General features: G+C 38.8%; 1 protein-coding gene across 1 annotated transcript in view; it reads left to right on the top strand.

Moving 5' to 3' along the window:
- The window catches only part of LOC306864924 (metallophosphoesterase 1-like), a 146,310-nt gene extending 133,366 nt beyond the window's left edge, over positions 1-12,944 (top strand). Inside the window, exon 9 of the mRNA XM_079409221.1 lies at positions 12,087-12,944. Coding sequence (XP_079265347.1) covers positions 12,087-12,269 — 183 coding nt within the window. The 3' untranslated portion in view covers positions 12,270-12,944. The remainder of the gene's footprint in view (positions 1-12,086) is intronic.
- The last annotated feature ends 203 nt before the right edge of the window (positions 12,945-13,147 follow it).

Raw genomic sequence — 13,147 nt, 5'->3', positions numbered from 1 at the left:
ATACATGAAATAAGTCCTGGAGCAATCCAGAAAAGTAATGGATCGAAAGCCACATGTCTCATGTGTTCATATTTCAAATTTGAAGAAGATACCATGAAAAATGAGATTCCTGCAATATTTTTTCTGAAACTATTTATGGTCCCCCCACCCCCCTGTTTGAGGAAAAATAACCACCAAATGGATTACAGAATTATACAAGCTATTTTAGTCATTGTACATGTTCCTGCATAGTTTTTCAATTATAAAATAATAGACAGATTTATTTGAGCACTAAAAAATACAAAAATAATTATTTGAGTAATAAAAAAGGAAAAAAAATAGAAAAAAATGCTTTGTATATAGTATGTATACTGAAGTATTGTTCGTTATTCGTTATTACAATGATAAATATCACTGCCAGACGTGAAGTGATATTGCCAGACATGGTCATAGAGTCAGTAAACACACGCTGATGTGCTTCCATTCAGATTATAATCAAACAGATGGGCCATATAATCAATAATAGCTGATCAATGAATCACAATGATAGCCGTCATAGAGTCGCTAATAAACACGCTGATGTGCGTCCATACAGATTATAATCATGCAGACACGGCCACATTCCCCACACAATACACACACACACACATATAAAAAATGTAGAAGAAAAAAAAAACAGTTTTTTATGGATAAAGCAGATCGCTAAATTGTGCCCCGCTCAGATGACAGCGTGCGTCACAGAAGCGTCACTGCCGGCTGGAGGGAGCGCCAAATTCAAATAATCTATATTCCGCTTTTCTGAGACTTTTTTTTCCGTAGACGGTCTCATTATATTTGTAAGACCGTATTCTACAACATCGTTTTGTTTTTTTACCACCAAGACGCTGTTTTTGAGCGTAATTTATTCCATAACGGACGCGAACAATAACTCTCTGAAGAAATGAAATGTAAACAAAGGAATATTCATCCTTATTACAACGTTATTGTTTCGCTGGACTAAAAGTGCTCGCTGGGATGTTTTTCTGTGGACCCTTACCTCTCTAACTAAACTGGGATTTCAGCAGTGGACGCGTTTGTGGCTCGTTATTACAATGATAAAGGTACGTACGGCTTTTTTACTCTGCGTGTTTGGATGTGTACTGCTTACACAAATGTAGCAAATTTGTGCCACTCATTCCTTATAAGCTTTCCATCGAAAAACAGCGATCTGTCGTCGATGCTTGAGGCTTAGACCCTCAGAATGATATAAAGTTTGTCAAGATTAACTTTGTCCCGTTTCATTTATTCTATTAGAAAACAATGACACATGCAAACAAAGATCGTTCAGTGCGAGGTCGCTCTGGTGCAGGCTAACAGGTTAAAGGCACGTCAGTGTCTATAACTTTTTATCTTTTTGAGCATTATCAACTCTGGATGATGGATAGTAAAGCCTAGAGTGTCTTCTTTCCAAAGATACCTAATTTGTTTGTGTAGCACACTTTGTCAAGAACTGTTACCATTTTAATTTAGGTAGGTTATTTTCACCTGTGAGGCCCCAAATGGGGGGCGAAGGTTAACAGGTTAACTCGCCTTTTCATTTCACGCCTCAGAAAATCATCTCAGAGGCCCAGGACAAGTTGTTCTTTTAACACGCTTTCGGCATATGGAACTCTGTTTGGCTCCTTGCTTACGTTCGTAGAAATCCTTCAGTCTGGTTACGATCGGTTCTTTGTCTCCTTACGTGTCTAGAAGGATTTTAAAAATATAATCTGCAGACTTTTCACTGTCACCCAATATAAACCTCACTGTCGCTTTTCCTCCTTTGAGATGCTGTTTCATGAACTCTACACAATCTTCTGCGGGTACTCGCATTACCTGAAAGGCCAATTTCATTGAAGAAACCCATTCTTCGATGCTTAACTCTCCTGCATTAGTTGAATGGCCACTGAATTCTGGAAGCTTTCTATCCCGGGGGATATAAATGGCAGCTGGGGTCAACTGAACGGCAGCTTGATGCTCAATAACAGTTTTTGCTAGTGACAGGGCTTCCCTTTGTTCGATCCTGGTTTGTTCGAGTGCTCCTGCCTGTTCTGCAAACCACCGTTGCATCTCTGCCATCTCCTTCCTTAGTTCTTCGAGCTCTGCCATTCTTCAGCTTGTAGGCCTGGGACTGGTGACAAACACAAAAATATAAATGCACTGTCTGATTCTATCCTGTTCGTGATGCCAAATATAACAGGACTGTCCTGCCTTGTAGGGGAAATTACCATGTGTCCTTGGAAGACTTAAGGAGGAAAGGATCTTGGTCCCCTACCCCAGTGCTTCAGGTAAGTAAGTGTCAGTAAGTGTCAGTACTGAAGTGTGTTCATGTGAGAAAATAAATAATTCACAATCCCACCCTCCTAAACCTAATAGTAAGAAGTGTAAGTGAGACGCCCCTACTCCAAGGTAACTTGCACAAATAACTGTAGACTGTATAATCCGTTAACAATTAGTAATTTTTTCTTTTTCCTTTTTTTAGGAAACACGACTTTGCTTTGAAAGAATTGGCTTTGGTTAAAAAGTGAAGTGACGTGTGGCCAATTATGGTGTCCCATACTGAATTTGTGCTCTGCCTTTAACCCATCCAAGTGCACACACACAGTAGTGAACACACACCCGTAGTAGTGGGCAGCCAATGCTGCGGCGCCAGGGGTGCAGTTGGGGCTTCGGTGCCTTGCTCAAGGGTCTCACCTCAGTCTGGTATTGAGGGTGGAGAGAGCATTGGTTATTCACTCCCCCACTGACAATTCCTGCCGGACTTGAGACTCGAACCCGCGATCTTCAGGTTACAAGTCCGACTCCGTCTCAAGTCTCACACGAGACTCATAAAAACTGAAATTAACTGTGCATTACTATCTTCTTTCGCATTTTCCATTGCAAAAACTACCAAACTCTCACACAGCGAAGATGGTTCCTAACCACTGTCGCCTCTGGCTTGCTCAGTTGGGGGCACTTAATTTCTAGCGATTATCGTCAATTTGATTTCACAGATACTATTTAAACTAAACTCAGCTAGACAATGATATCTGAATTCAATAATGAAAAGCCTTTAACTGAAAATTGAGTGTTTAATCTTATTAATCAAGTCGCCTTTATTTATATAGCGCTTTTAACAATACAGATTGTGTAAAAGCACTTAACAGTATCAAATTGGAGGATAGAGTGTCAGTAATGTATAATAATACATCCTATTTCCTCTATCCTCCAATTTGATACTGTTAAGTGCTTTTACACAATCTGTATTGTTAAAAGCGCTATATAAATAAAGGCGACTTGACTTGACATGCAAAAACAAACATACATGCAAACACAAACAAATACACATGCAAACATACACAAACACACATGCAAACACAAACATGCACGCAAACACAAACACACATGCAAACACAAACATGCATACAAGTGTCTTGGTTAAGCTGGCTGCACACAAAACGATTTCCAAATCTTAACCGATTTTAAAAGTAAACAGTGACACGTGATCTCACGTAGACTCGCGAGAACAAACTTGACTAGAGAAGAAAAACAAATAGAGGACAATCGACGTTGTCAGCTGACTCTCCTGGTGCACATTCTGTTTCACAGTGAAAAACAAAGTATACAAAAGAATCCTTGTTCCCTGAAGGAGGGAACGCACACTCACCTAAAGGATTATTAGGAACACCATACTAATACTGTGTTTGACCCCCTTTCGCCTTCAGAACTGCCTTAATTCTACGTGGCATTGATTCAACAAGGTGCTGAAAGCATTCTTTAGAAATGTTGGCCCATATTGATAGGATAGCATCTTGCAGTTGATGGAGATTTGTGGGATGCACATCCAGGGCACGAAGCTCCCGTTCCACCACATCCCAAAGATGCTCTATTGGGTTGAGATCTGGTGACTGTGGGGGCCATTTTAGTACAGTGAACTCATTGTCATGTTCAAGAAACCAATTTGAAATGATTCGAGCTTTGTGACATGGTACATTATCCTGCTGGAAGTAGCCATCAGAGGATGGGTACATGGTGGTCATAAAGGGATGGACATGGTCAGAAACAATGCTCAGGTAGGCCGTGGCATTTAAACGATGCCCAACTGGCACTAAGGGGCCTAAAGTGTGCCAAGAAAACATCCCCCACACCATTACACCACCACCACCAGCCTGCACAGTGGTAACAAGGCATGATGGATCCATGTTCTCATTCTGTTTACACCAAATTCTGACTCTACCATCTGAATGTCTCAACAGAAATCGAGACTCATCAGACCAGGCAACATTTTTCCAGTCTTCAACCGTCCAATTTTGGTGAGCTCGTGCAAATTGTAGCCTCTTTTTCCTATTTGTAGTGGAGATGAGTGGTACCCGGTGGGGTCTTCTGCTGTTGTAGCCCATCCGCCTCAAGGTTGTGCGTGTTGTGGCTTCACAAATGCTTTGCTGCATACCTCGGTTGTAACGAGTGGTTATTTCAGTCAAAGTTGCTCTTCTATCAGCTTGAATCAGTCGGCCCATTCTCCTCTGACCTCTAGCATCAACAAGGCATTTTCGGCCACAGGACTGCCGCATACTGGATGTTTTTCCCTTTTCACACCATTCTTTGTAAACCCTAGAAATGGTTGTGCGTGAAAATCCCAGTAACTGAGCAGATTGTGAAATACTCAGACCAGTCTGGCACCAACAACCATGCCACGCTCAAAATTGCTTAAATCACCTTTCTTTCCCATTCTGACATTCAGTTTGGAGTTCAGGAGATTGTCTTGACCAGGACCACACCCCTAAATGCATTGACGCAACTGCCATGTGATTGGTTGATTAGATAATTGCATTAATGAGAAATTGAACAGGTGTTCCTAATAATCCTTTAGGTGAGTGTACAGAATACTTCAGTATACAAACTATATACAAAGCATTTTTTTTCTATTCTTTTTCCTTTTTTATTACTCAAATAATTATTTTTGTATTTTTTAGTGCTCAAATAAACCTGTCTCTTATTTTATAATTGAAAAACTATGCAGGAATATGTATAATGACTAAAATAGCTTGTATAATTCTGCAATCCATTTGGTGGTTATTTTTCCTCAAACAGGGGGGTGGGAGGACTATAAATAGTTTCAGAAAAAATATTGCAGGAATCTCATTTTTCATGGTATCTTCTTCAAATGTGAAATATGAACTCATGAGACATGTGGCTTTCAATCCATTACTTTTCTGGATTGCTCCAGGACTTATTTCATGTATTTGTATATGAAATAAAAAAACATTCAGTGTGGAAAAATATTTTTCAAGGCACGTCAGTGTCTATAACTTTTTATCTTTTTGAACATTATCAACTCTGGATGATAGATAGTAAAGCCTAGAGTGTCTTCTTTCCAAATGTACCCAATTTGTTTGTGTAGCACACTTTGTCAGGAACTGTTACCATTTTAATTTAGGTAGGTTATTTTCACCTGTGAGGCCCACAATGGGGGGCGAAGGTTAACAGGCTAACCAGGTTCCTGTCAAACAAAGCACATCTAGTTTATGGTCAGTGATCATATCATTTACAAAAAGTGTTTTTGTAGAAAGGGATTTAATGTTCAATAAGCCATTTGTTTATCTGTATTATATCTGTTTTTTATTTGTTGAACCAATTAAATTGTTACTCTTACTTTGGTTTGGACATTTTCTGTATTTTCTAGTTTGGGGAACAGACACTCTCTATATTGTGATATCTAGGTGAAAGAGTCTCTATGTGTTGAGAATGAACTAAATTCTGTGACGTGAGGTGGCTAGCTGACCGTCAGTTTAGCCAGTCTGTCTGCTTCCTGACTTGGACCCCAGTTAGTCAAGTACGAACTCTAAGACTATGTGCCATATTTCTAGAGAGAAGAGCGGCACCTCCCCAGGAGTGATGAAAACCATCTCTTTTCAACAGGTCAGGTCTGCCCCAAAAACTCTTCCAATTGTCTATGAAACCTACGTTATTCTGCGGGCACCACTTAGACATCCAGCCATTGAGTGACAATAGTCTGCTATGAATCTTATCACCGGGAGCAGGGAGCGGACCAGCGCATATTACAGTGTCTGACATCATACTTGCAAGTTCACACACCTCTTTAGCATTATTTTTAGTGATCTCCAACTGGCAAAGTCAAACATCATTAGCGCCGACGTGGATAACAATCTTACTGAATTTAAGTCTAGAATTAGCCAGCACTTTTAAATTTGCGAAGATGTCAGGCGCTCTGGCTCCCGGTAAACATTGGACTTGGTGGCTGGTGTCTCTATTTTCACATTCTGTACAATAGAATCGCCAAAAACTAGAGCACTTTCATCAGGTTTCTCAGTGGGTGGAACTACTGAGTGGGGAGAACCTGTTTGATGTTTTGATCGGAATGGAAGAGCGGTGTTTTGACCCTCGACTATGGGGTCGAGGGTCACCCAGTTGCCCTGCTGCAGAGGCGCTGAAACCGGAACCGAACAATGTACAGGACTCCCCGAGCTAGTCGCATCCAAAGCAGTATCTACAGCCCTCACATTCTTACTGTCTTGGATGTGTGTCTCTAGTTCTAAAAACTTCTCTGTCAGCCTAACTATTTCCCTGCATTTATCACATGTGAATCCCTCGCTGCTGACAGACAGATGAACTGTACATGTGGCAAGCGGTGCAGGTGACGATGCAAGGAGAAGCCATTACTCACCATGATTGTGAAGTAATTCCGACTCACCACAGTTGTTTGATGGACTCGTAAAAAAAAAAGGAGAGAGAAGAAGCGGTAGAAAACATGAATGGAGATGCGATTGACAAGCACCAGGATACACACTTACAGGTGCATGCCATAAAATAGAGCCAATGGATACTTTGATCACTGAAAATCTTAGAAAAATTAACTGGTTGACCCATTGAACTTTACCTGACACACCACCAAAGTTCACAATGACAGACCCCTCAAAAACTAATTAGACTGAAAATGAGTCACAACCCCAGAAACACCTTTAGATTTTTTACAACCTTTTGAGGTACTGATATGAACGCATCGATAAACATACACCCCAGTCACCCCCTCCACCACTCTCTTTATTACGCTGCTTGATGCAAAATATTTTGCATTTCTTATGATGTGTTGTAAAAGTTTAGACGTTTAACTACGCACGTCTGTTTCAACTGATAGCAGTCCGCAAGTCTTACGGCTGGAAAATCAAAGAGGAATCCTCTCTTGTGTTACTGCTTTCACCCTGATGTTTAATTACGTACGTGTGTAGCCTACGTTTTCAAAGTGTAATAGCACACCACAAGTTGACAAAAATCAAAGACCGATTAAAGGAATAACTGAATCATGTGTGAATAACTAAATAAACTAAAATAAATCAACATTTTTCTGTGACATATAGTTGATTGTTTAGAAGAAATCATATGGTTACACTTTATTTTGATCGTCCGCTTTAGACATTCTACTAACTATAAGTAACTTTGCAACTACGTGTCTACTAACTCTCAGAGTAGACTGTTAGGGTAGGTTTAGGGTTATTAGAATAAGTTGACATATACTTGCACAGTTTCTCATAGTCAGCATGTTGTATGTTGTAGACCCATCAAACTGAAGTGTTAGAAGATATTAAACAGACAGTCTACTGACTCTAAAGCCAAGTTCACACTACACAACTTTACACGTCGGCAGATCGCTGTGCCGTTAAGACTACTCATGACTTGATTGTCTGTCTTTTAGTCGTTGTGGCGTTCACACTACATGACTTTATGTAAATGATCCGCAACCAGGGGTTACACACTACATGAGCTAACAACTCTGTCACCCAACTACTCGATTCAGTCCCTAAACCACGTTTTGTCATGAAAACACGCGAGAATCGACCATTCACAAAGAGCTTGATTGAAAGGTGATCTGACCAATTAGAACATGTATATTATGTGCCGCCGCTGCTATCCGCCATCTTGCCTGACAGCTGGTCATTCTTCATAGAAATACATGTTAAAACGGGGTGAAAAAAATCGACTGAATTGAAACTTTTTCAATATAACTAAATATAAATATGTGAGGAGGGTTAAGCTGTGCTGTTGTTGGCTGCCATGGTAAAGACAATAAGCTGAGGTATTTAAAAGTGCTTGTTTTGCTTACCAGAAAATCTGGTCATGCACTGTATGCATAGCTTGCAGCGCTAAAGTTAAATGCTGTGTTAAATAATAAAATAATTTGTTAAAAAGTGTGCTCTTATCATTGTGGACAAAATCCCATGAACTTCGCCCCGATCGGGAGCTGTATATGCACATGCACGCTCATCTGTTTTCAATGCAGGTTAACCGCGAGCTTCATGTCATCTTCACACTCATTAAACTATGACCTTTACGGCAAAAAGACGGTCACTGTGACACTCGCAAAGTGATGAAACTATGGCGCTATGTGCTTTTTAAAACCATTTTCATAGGTTTCACGTTATATTGTGGGCTCTGAAAATATGTGAATGCGCATGCCCAGTAGCCGCAGCTGTATCCCTTCTAGCCTTAACCCCAAATCAGACAGAAGTAGATTAACTTCGGTGGATTTAAAATGGTGTGTTCCGCGGTTGAAATTAAACACCTTCTGATGTTTATTCATGTTCATTTCGTGCATTAAGTAAATATGAAAAGACGATCGGTTCACGTGTTTGACAATACAGGCAATACAGTGATCTGTCACGACACATTGAAGAGCCACAAAAAGGTATTTATTGTTTGAATTTCCTTAAAAATGGCTTGATTTAAAAACTGAGAGTCCTGAGACCTTGTTTCATATCAGCAGTAACCTGCTCTGTCTTCTCTGTCGGTGTGTGTTTCCTTTTTGCTTTGCGATGTGTTTTTCACTGCGTGAGATAGAGTGTAGTGTGAGTGTTTGTCGGTCATGGCAACAGTAACTATTGGTGGTTAATAAAAAATATAGCAGTCAAAAGCCTGTGAAAGACGCTAAAAAATATAAGCCTTTTCTTTAAGCGAAGTTTACATTTACATTTACATTTATTCATTTAGCTGACGCCTTTATCCAAAGCGACTTACAATTGCTATATATGTCAGAGGTCGCACGCCTCTGGAGCAACTAGGGGTTAAGTGTCTTGCTCAGAGACACATTGGTGTCTCACAGTGGATTCGAACCCAGGGTCTCTCACACCAAAGGCATGAAGTTGTTGCTGTTTTTCTTCTGGTGACCTCAACCCATGCCTTGCTCTCTCATTGGCTGTAGCTCGTCACCACACCTGACACCACGTGATGTTGAGTCGGCCGACTGGTCCAGATATTTGGCATGCTAGATATTTGTTTGGCATGCATCGTTGTGTAGTTCACACATAAAGATCGCGGAGCGCCGATCACCCGCAGATTTTCCCCCGATTACAGCCCGACCTGTCGGCGAGCTCGTTAACTTGCAAATCGGGCTTAAAATCCTGTAGTGTGAACTAGCCTTAAGGACTGCTTGTTCACATGTAGTTGCAAAGTTACATATTGTTAGTAGAATGTCTAAAGCAGACTATGAAAAAAAAGTGTTACCAAACATATATTTCCACTTTCATCATATTTAAAGTGAAAAAGTGTGGCTTGAAGTGTACTGTGAAGATCACGGTAACCCACTATTACTGATTTAAGTGTTACTAAATCTAGCAAAATAAATTTATTTTCCTCTGTATTTTGTAGCAAAAAAAAATTGTCATATCATTCTCTCTCTAACATCACTTTGAACAAGAATGTTTAACCATTATGTTTGCACATTGGTGATAAGGTGAACTATAGAAAACGTAGTTGCCAAAAAAAAAAAAAAAAAAATTCCTTTTGAGAAAATGTTGGGTTTTGTTGTCCTGCCCATAACCAGAACCTTACAAAAACTTCAAAAGTTTACAAGGATTTCAGTAATTACTAGAGAATTAATCATGTGGAACTACTGAGTGGGGAGAACCTGTTTGATGTTTTGATCGGAACAAAACATTAATCACTTTAGAATACTGATCCAAATAATTAGTAATTCCTTGTGAAGAATTTGGTAATACTTGTCATTACTAGTGGGCTACCATGACCTTCACTTTAGAATAAATTATACATTATGCATTAATCGTATTAATTATGAACCTGTATACAGTAGTTCTTAGTAGTTCTTGGGGAGGTATGAAAAAACAGTAGTTACTGATTAACTAATAGTGAACTACCACATTCAACTATTACTTACTACTTTCTTGTTAGATACTAGTAGTTACTAGAGTACTTATTGCATTATACCCATGTGTTCTTGTGTAGTTATTAATCATGGAACAGTATTCTAAAGTGTTATCACATTTTGTTTTAGGTCAGTTTAAGGTGCTCAGCTCTTTATTATTTTATTTTCTTTAACTTTGTATCAGTAACAAACTCATTTTTAAAATTGTAGTTTGTTAGACTACAAGATTTTGACATTTTCTTTTATATATTTCAACCCTTTCTGTTTAACACTACGTAAATGCTCGTATATATAGTATTACTATGTACTTTTATTATATTACTATGTACTTTTTTATCGTTTCTGGAAAACGCAGTCATTACATTGATTCTATTGCTTGTATGATAGATGTTTTTCTTCAAATGTGTGTGAAAAAACTTTAATAAAAACTTCCCTTGATCAACCCCATTTTACAAACCAATACACCTTTTCACATTTTAAAGTTTAAAGCACAAAGTTTTGAAAAGTTTCAATGTTGTGCACAAAAACACATTCCCAAACAGTATGAGGGGTCATAAATTCCTTTGTATTGGTGGGGTGGATGTACAAACATCCACTGTGTCCAGTTGAATGGGTGGAGGGTCTACATGAACAGGTGTCCAGTTAGGGTAGAGTGGGATGGTGGAGGGGTATGGAATTTTTATGAGTGGGTCATCAGTCATATTTTTGTCATATCATTGTCTCTCTCTAACATGACTGTGAACAAGAATGTTTAAATATTATGTTTGCACATTGGTGATAAGGTGAACTATAGAAAACGTAGTTGCAAAAAAAAAAAAAAATAATTCCTTTTGAGAAATGTTGGGTTGTCCTGCCCAATGGATGCTATTTACAGGGGAAGGCTAAATAATATAGCAAATCCAGAAAGCTATATGGAGATTATTTGTTTTCTATGGTGGGTAATATATATATATTTTCCTTCGGACATACTGATGCATTTTTAATGTGACGCAAAACATTTAAAATATGTAAAGAGTTTCAACAGAGACAGTTTGATGTTATACTCCCCAGTCTGAAGCATTATTGTTGGGTAGCAAATATACCAAATGTATTAAATGACTTCAGCAGCCATGTCACCCTGCAGCCCAAGACTGGTTGCCCACTGAAGGGTTGAGCCTAGTTAGTACCTGGATGGGAGACCTCCTGGAAAAGCTAGGTTGTTGCTGGAAGAGGTGTTAGTGAGGCCAGCAGGGGTGCTCACCCTCTGGTCTGTGTGGGTCCTAACGCCCCAGTATAGTGATGGGGACACTATACTGTAAAAAGCACCGTCCTTCAGATGAGACATTAAACTCTCTGTGGTCATTTAAAAACCCATGGCACTTCTTGTAAAGAGTAGGGGTATAACCACGGTGTCTTTGCCAAATTCCCTCCACTGGCCCCTGTCAATCATGGCCTCCTAATAATCCCTATCCACTGAATTGGCTCTATCACTCTCTCCTCTCCACCTGTAGCTGGTGTGTGGTGAGCACACTGGTGCTGTTGTACTGTGGCTGCCGTCACATCATCCAAGTTGATGCTGCGGTCCCACTTTATATTGTGTCCCTAATACCTGTGTACTTATATAGTAACTAGATGTGTATGTAATATGTAACATATGAATATGAAATATAATTGAACTGATCCTTCATTCTGTTGCTTTTTGAAATTAAAACAGCAAACATATTTTTAGAGTTTAAATTTCATGAAATTAACATAGTCATAGTGTTTAATGTATGAAAGGTAATCAGTAGCATTCGCATTCACACCAAACCTTAGAGGAGGTGTAAAATAAAATGCCAACTCTATAAGCTGCAAGAAAAAAACAAACAAACAAACAAAAAAGATTAGTCAAAAGTATAAGAAACTTTTAACATGTATTTAATGTTAATGTTATTGTATATTCTGTCACTTCCTGTAGGGCACATTCTCCAGGTCTGACATCCGGCTGTCAAAGTGTTTTTTGCCAGAGGAGAGGACTGTGCTAGCACTTTACTGCGGCAGCTGTCTGATCATTGCACTGATAACACTCTGCCATATCAAGATGTTCAGAAGATCACTGCATTTACCAAATAGCTTTCTAGGAAAGCACAAGACTTTGTAACATGCACAAAAGGCATGTTATGTGGCACTGCTAACAATGGTTTAACAGTAAGCCCTGAGTTCATGTGCACAGAAACAAGAAATTGTTGAAAATCAATGATTTTACTGGTTTGGATGTTCTCGCAGCATCTTTGATTTCTGATTTAAAATGGTTAATAAATTATTTTGATGCACAATAGTTTAGTCCAAACAGAAGTCACAATTTCAAAACTCTTAACATAGTCAGTGAAACAGAAGTATGTGCGGACCAAACTGTAAATCATTTGAAATTGCTTTCATACAAATTGCCTTAAATGACCATTCCAAGTCAGCAATTTTTTTATGCTTGTCTTTCATACTTCACCTGCAACAGCACAGGTGAATGTGCAGCACATTTTTGTTTGAAAATGTTGATTAAGGAAGACAGATTGATGGGGAAAGATGAGCGACAGAGCGAGTACCAGAACCCTCACAGTACAGTATATACAGTATGATTCATAATTTACATGTTTTTTTTTACTTTCAATTATATGCACAGACATGCAACCAATTTGCAGCAATTCTGATTCATTCTTGTATATACATATGCTTTAACATGTTAAACAATAAAGTGAAAAGATACACATTCTTTAATATGTATACCTGTAGATTTATGTATAAAAAATAATTTAAACAAAAAAAAATTAAATAAAAGTTCATTATGTAATGGTGGTTTGAGTTCATTTTGGAAGTGAGGTTAACTGTTTGTTCAAGATATGTTGATATTGCAGACTATAAAGACGAGTTTTGAAAAAGTGGTTTAGCCAATGGTGGGGGAAAAAAGAAAAACATTTTAGGAAATAAGAAATTTTAGCGGCAACCCATTTTTCAAGTTGTGATTATAAAACACACAACTCAATT

This window comes from Barbus barbus (assembly GCF_936440315.1).
Source record: "Barbus barbus genome assembly, chromosome: 46".
NCBI classification, from domain to species: domain Eukaryota; kingdom Metazoa; phylum Chordata; class Actinopteri; order Cypriniformes; family Cyprinidae; genus Barbus; species Barbus barbus.
The sequence above is the reverse complement of the archived record's forward strand: the minus strand, read 5'-3'. Positions and strand labels throughout refer to the sequence as shown.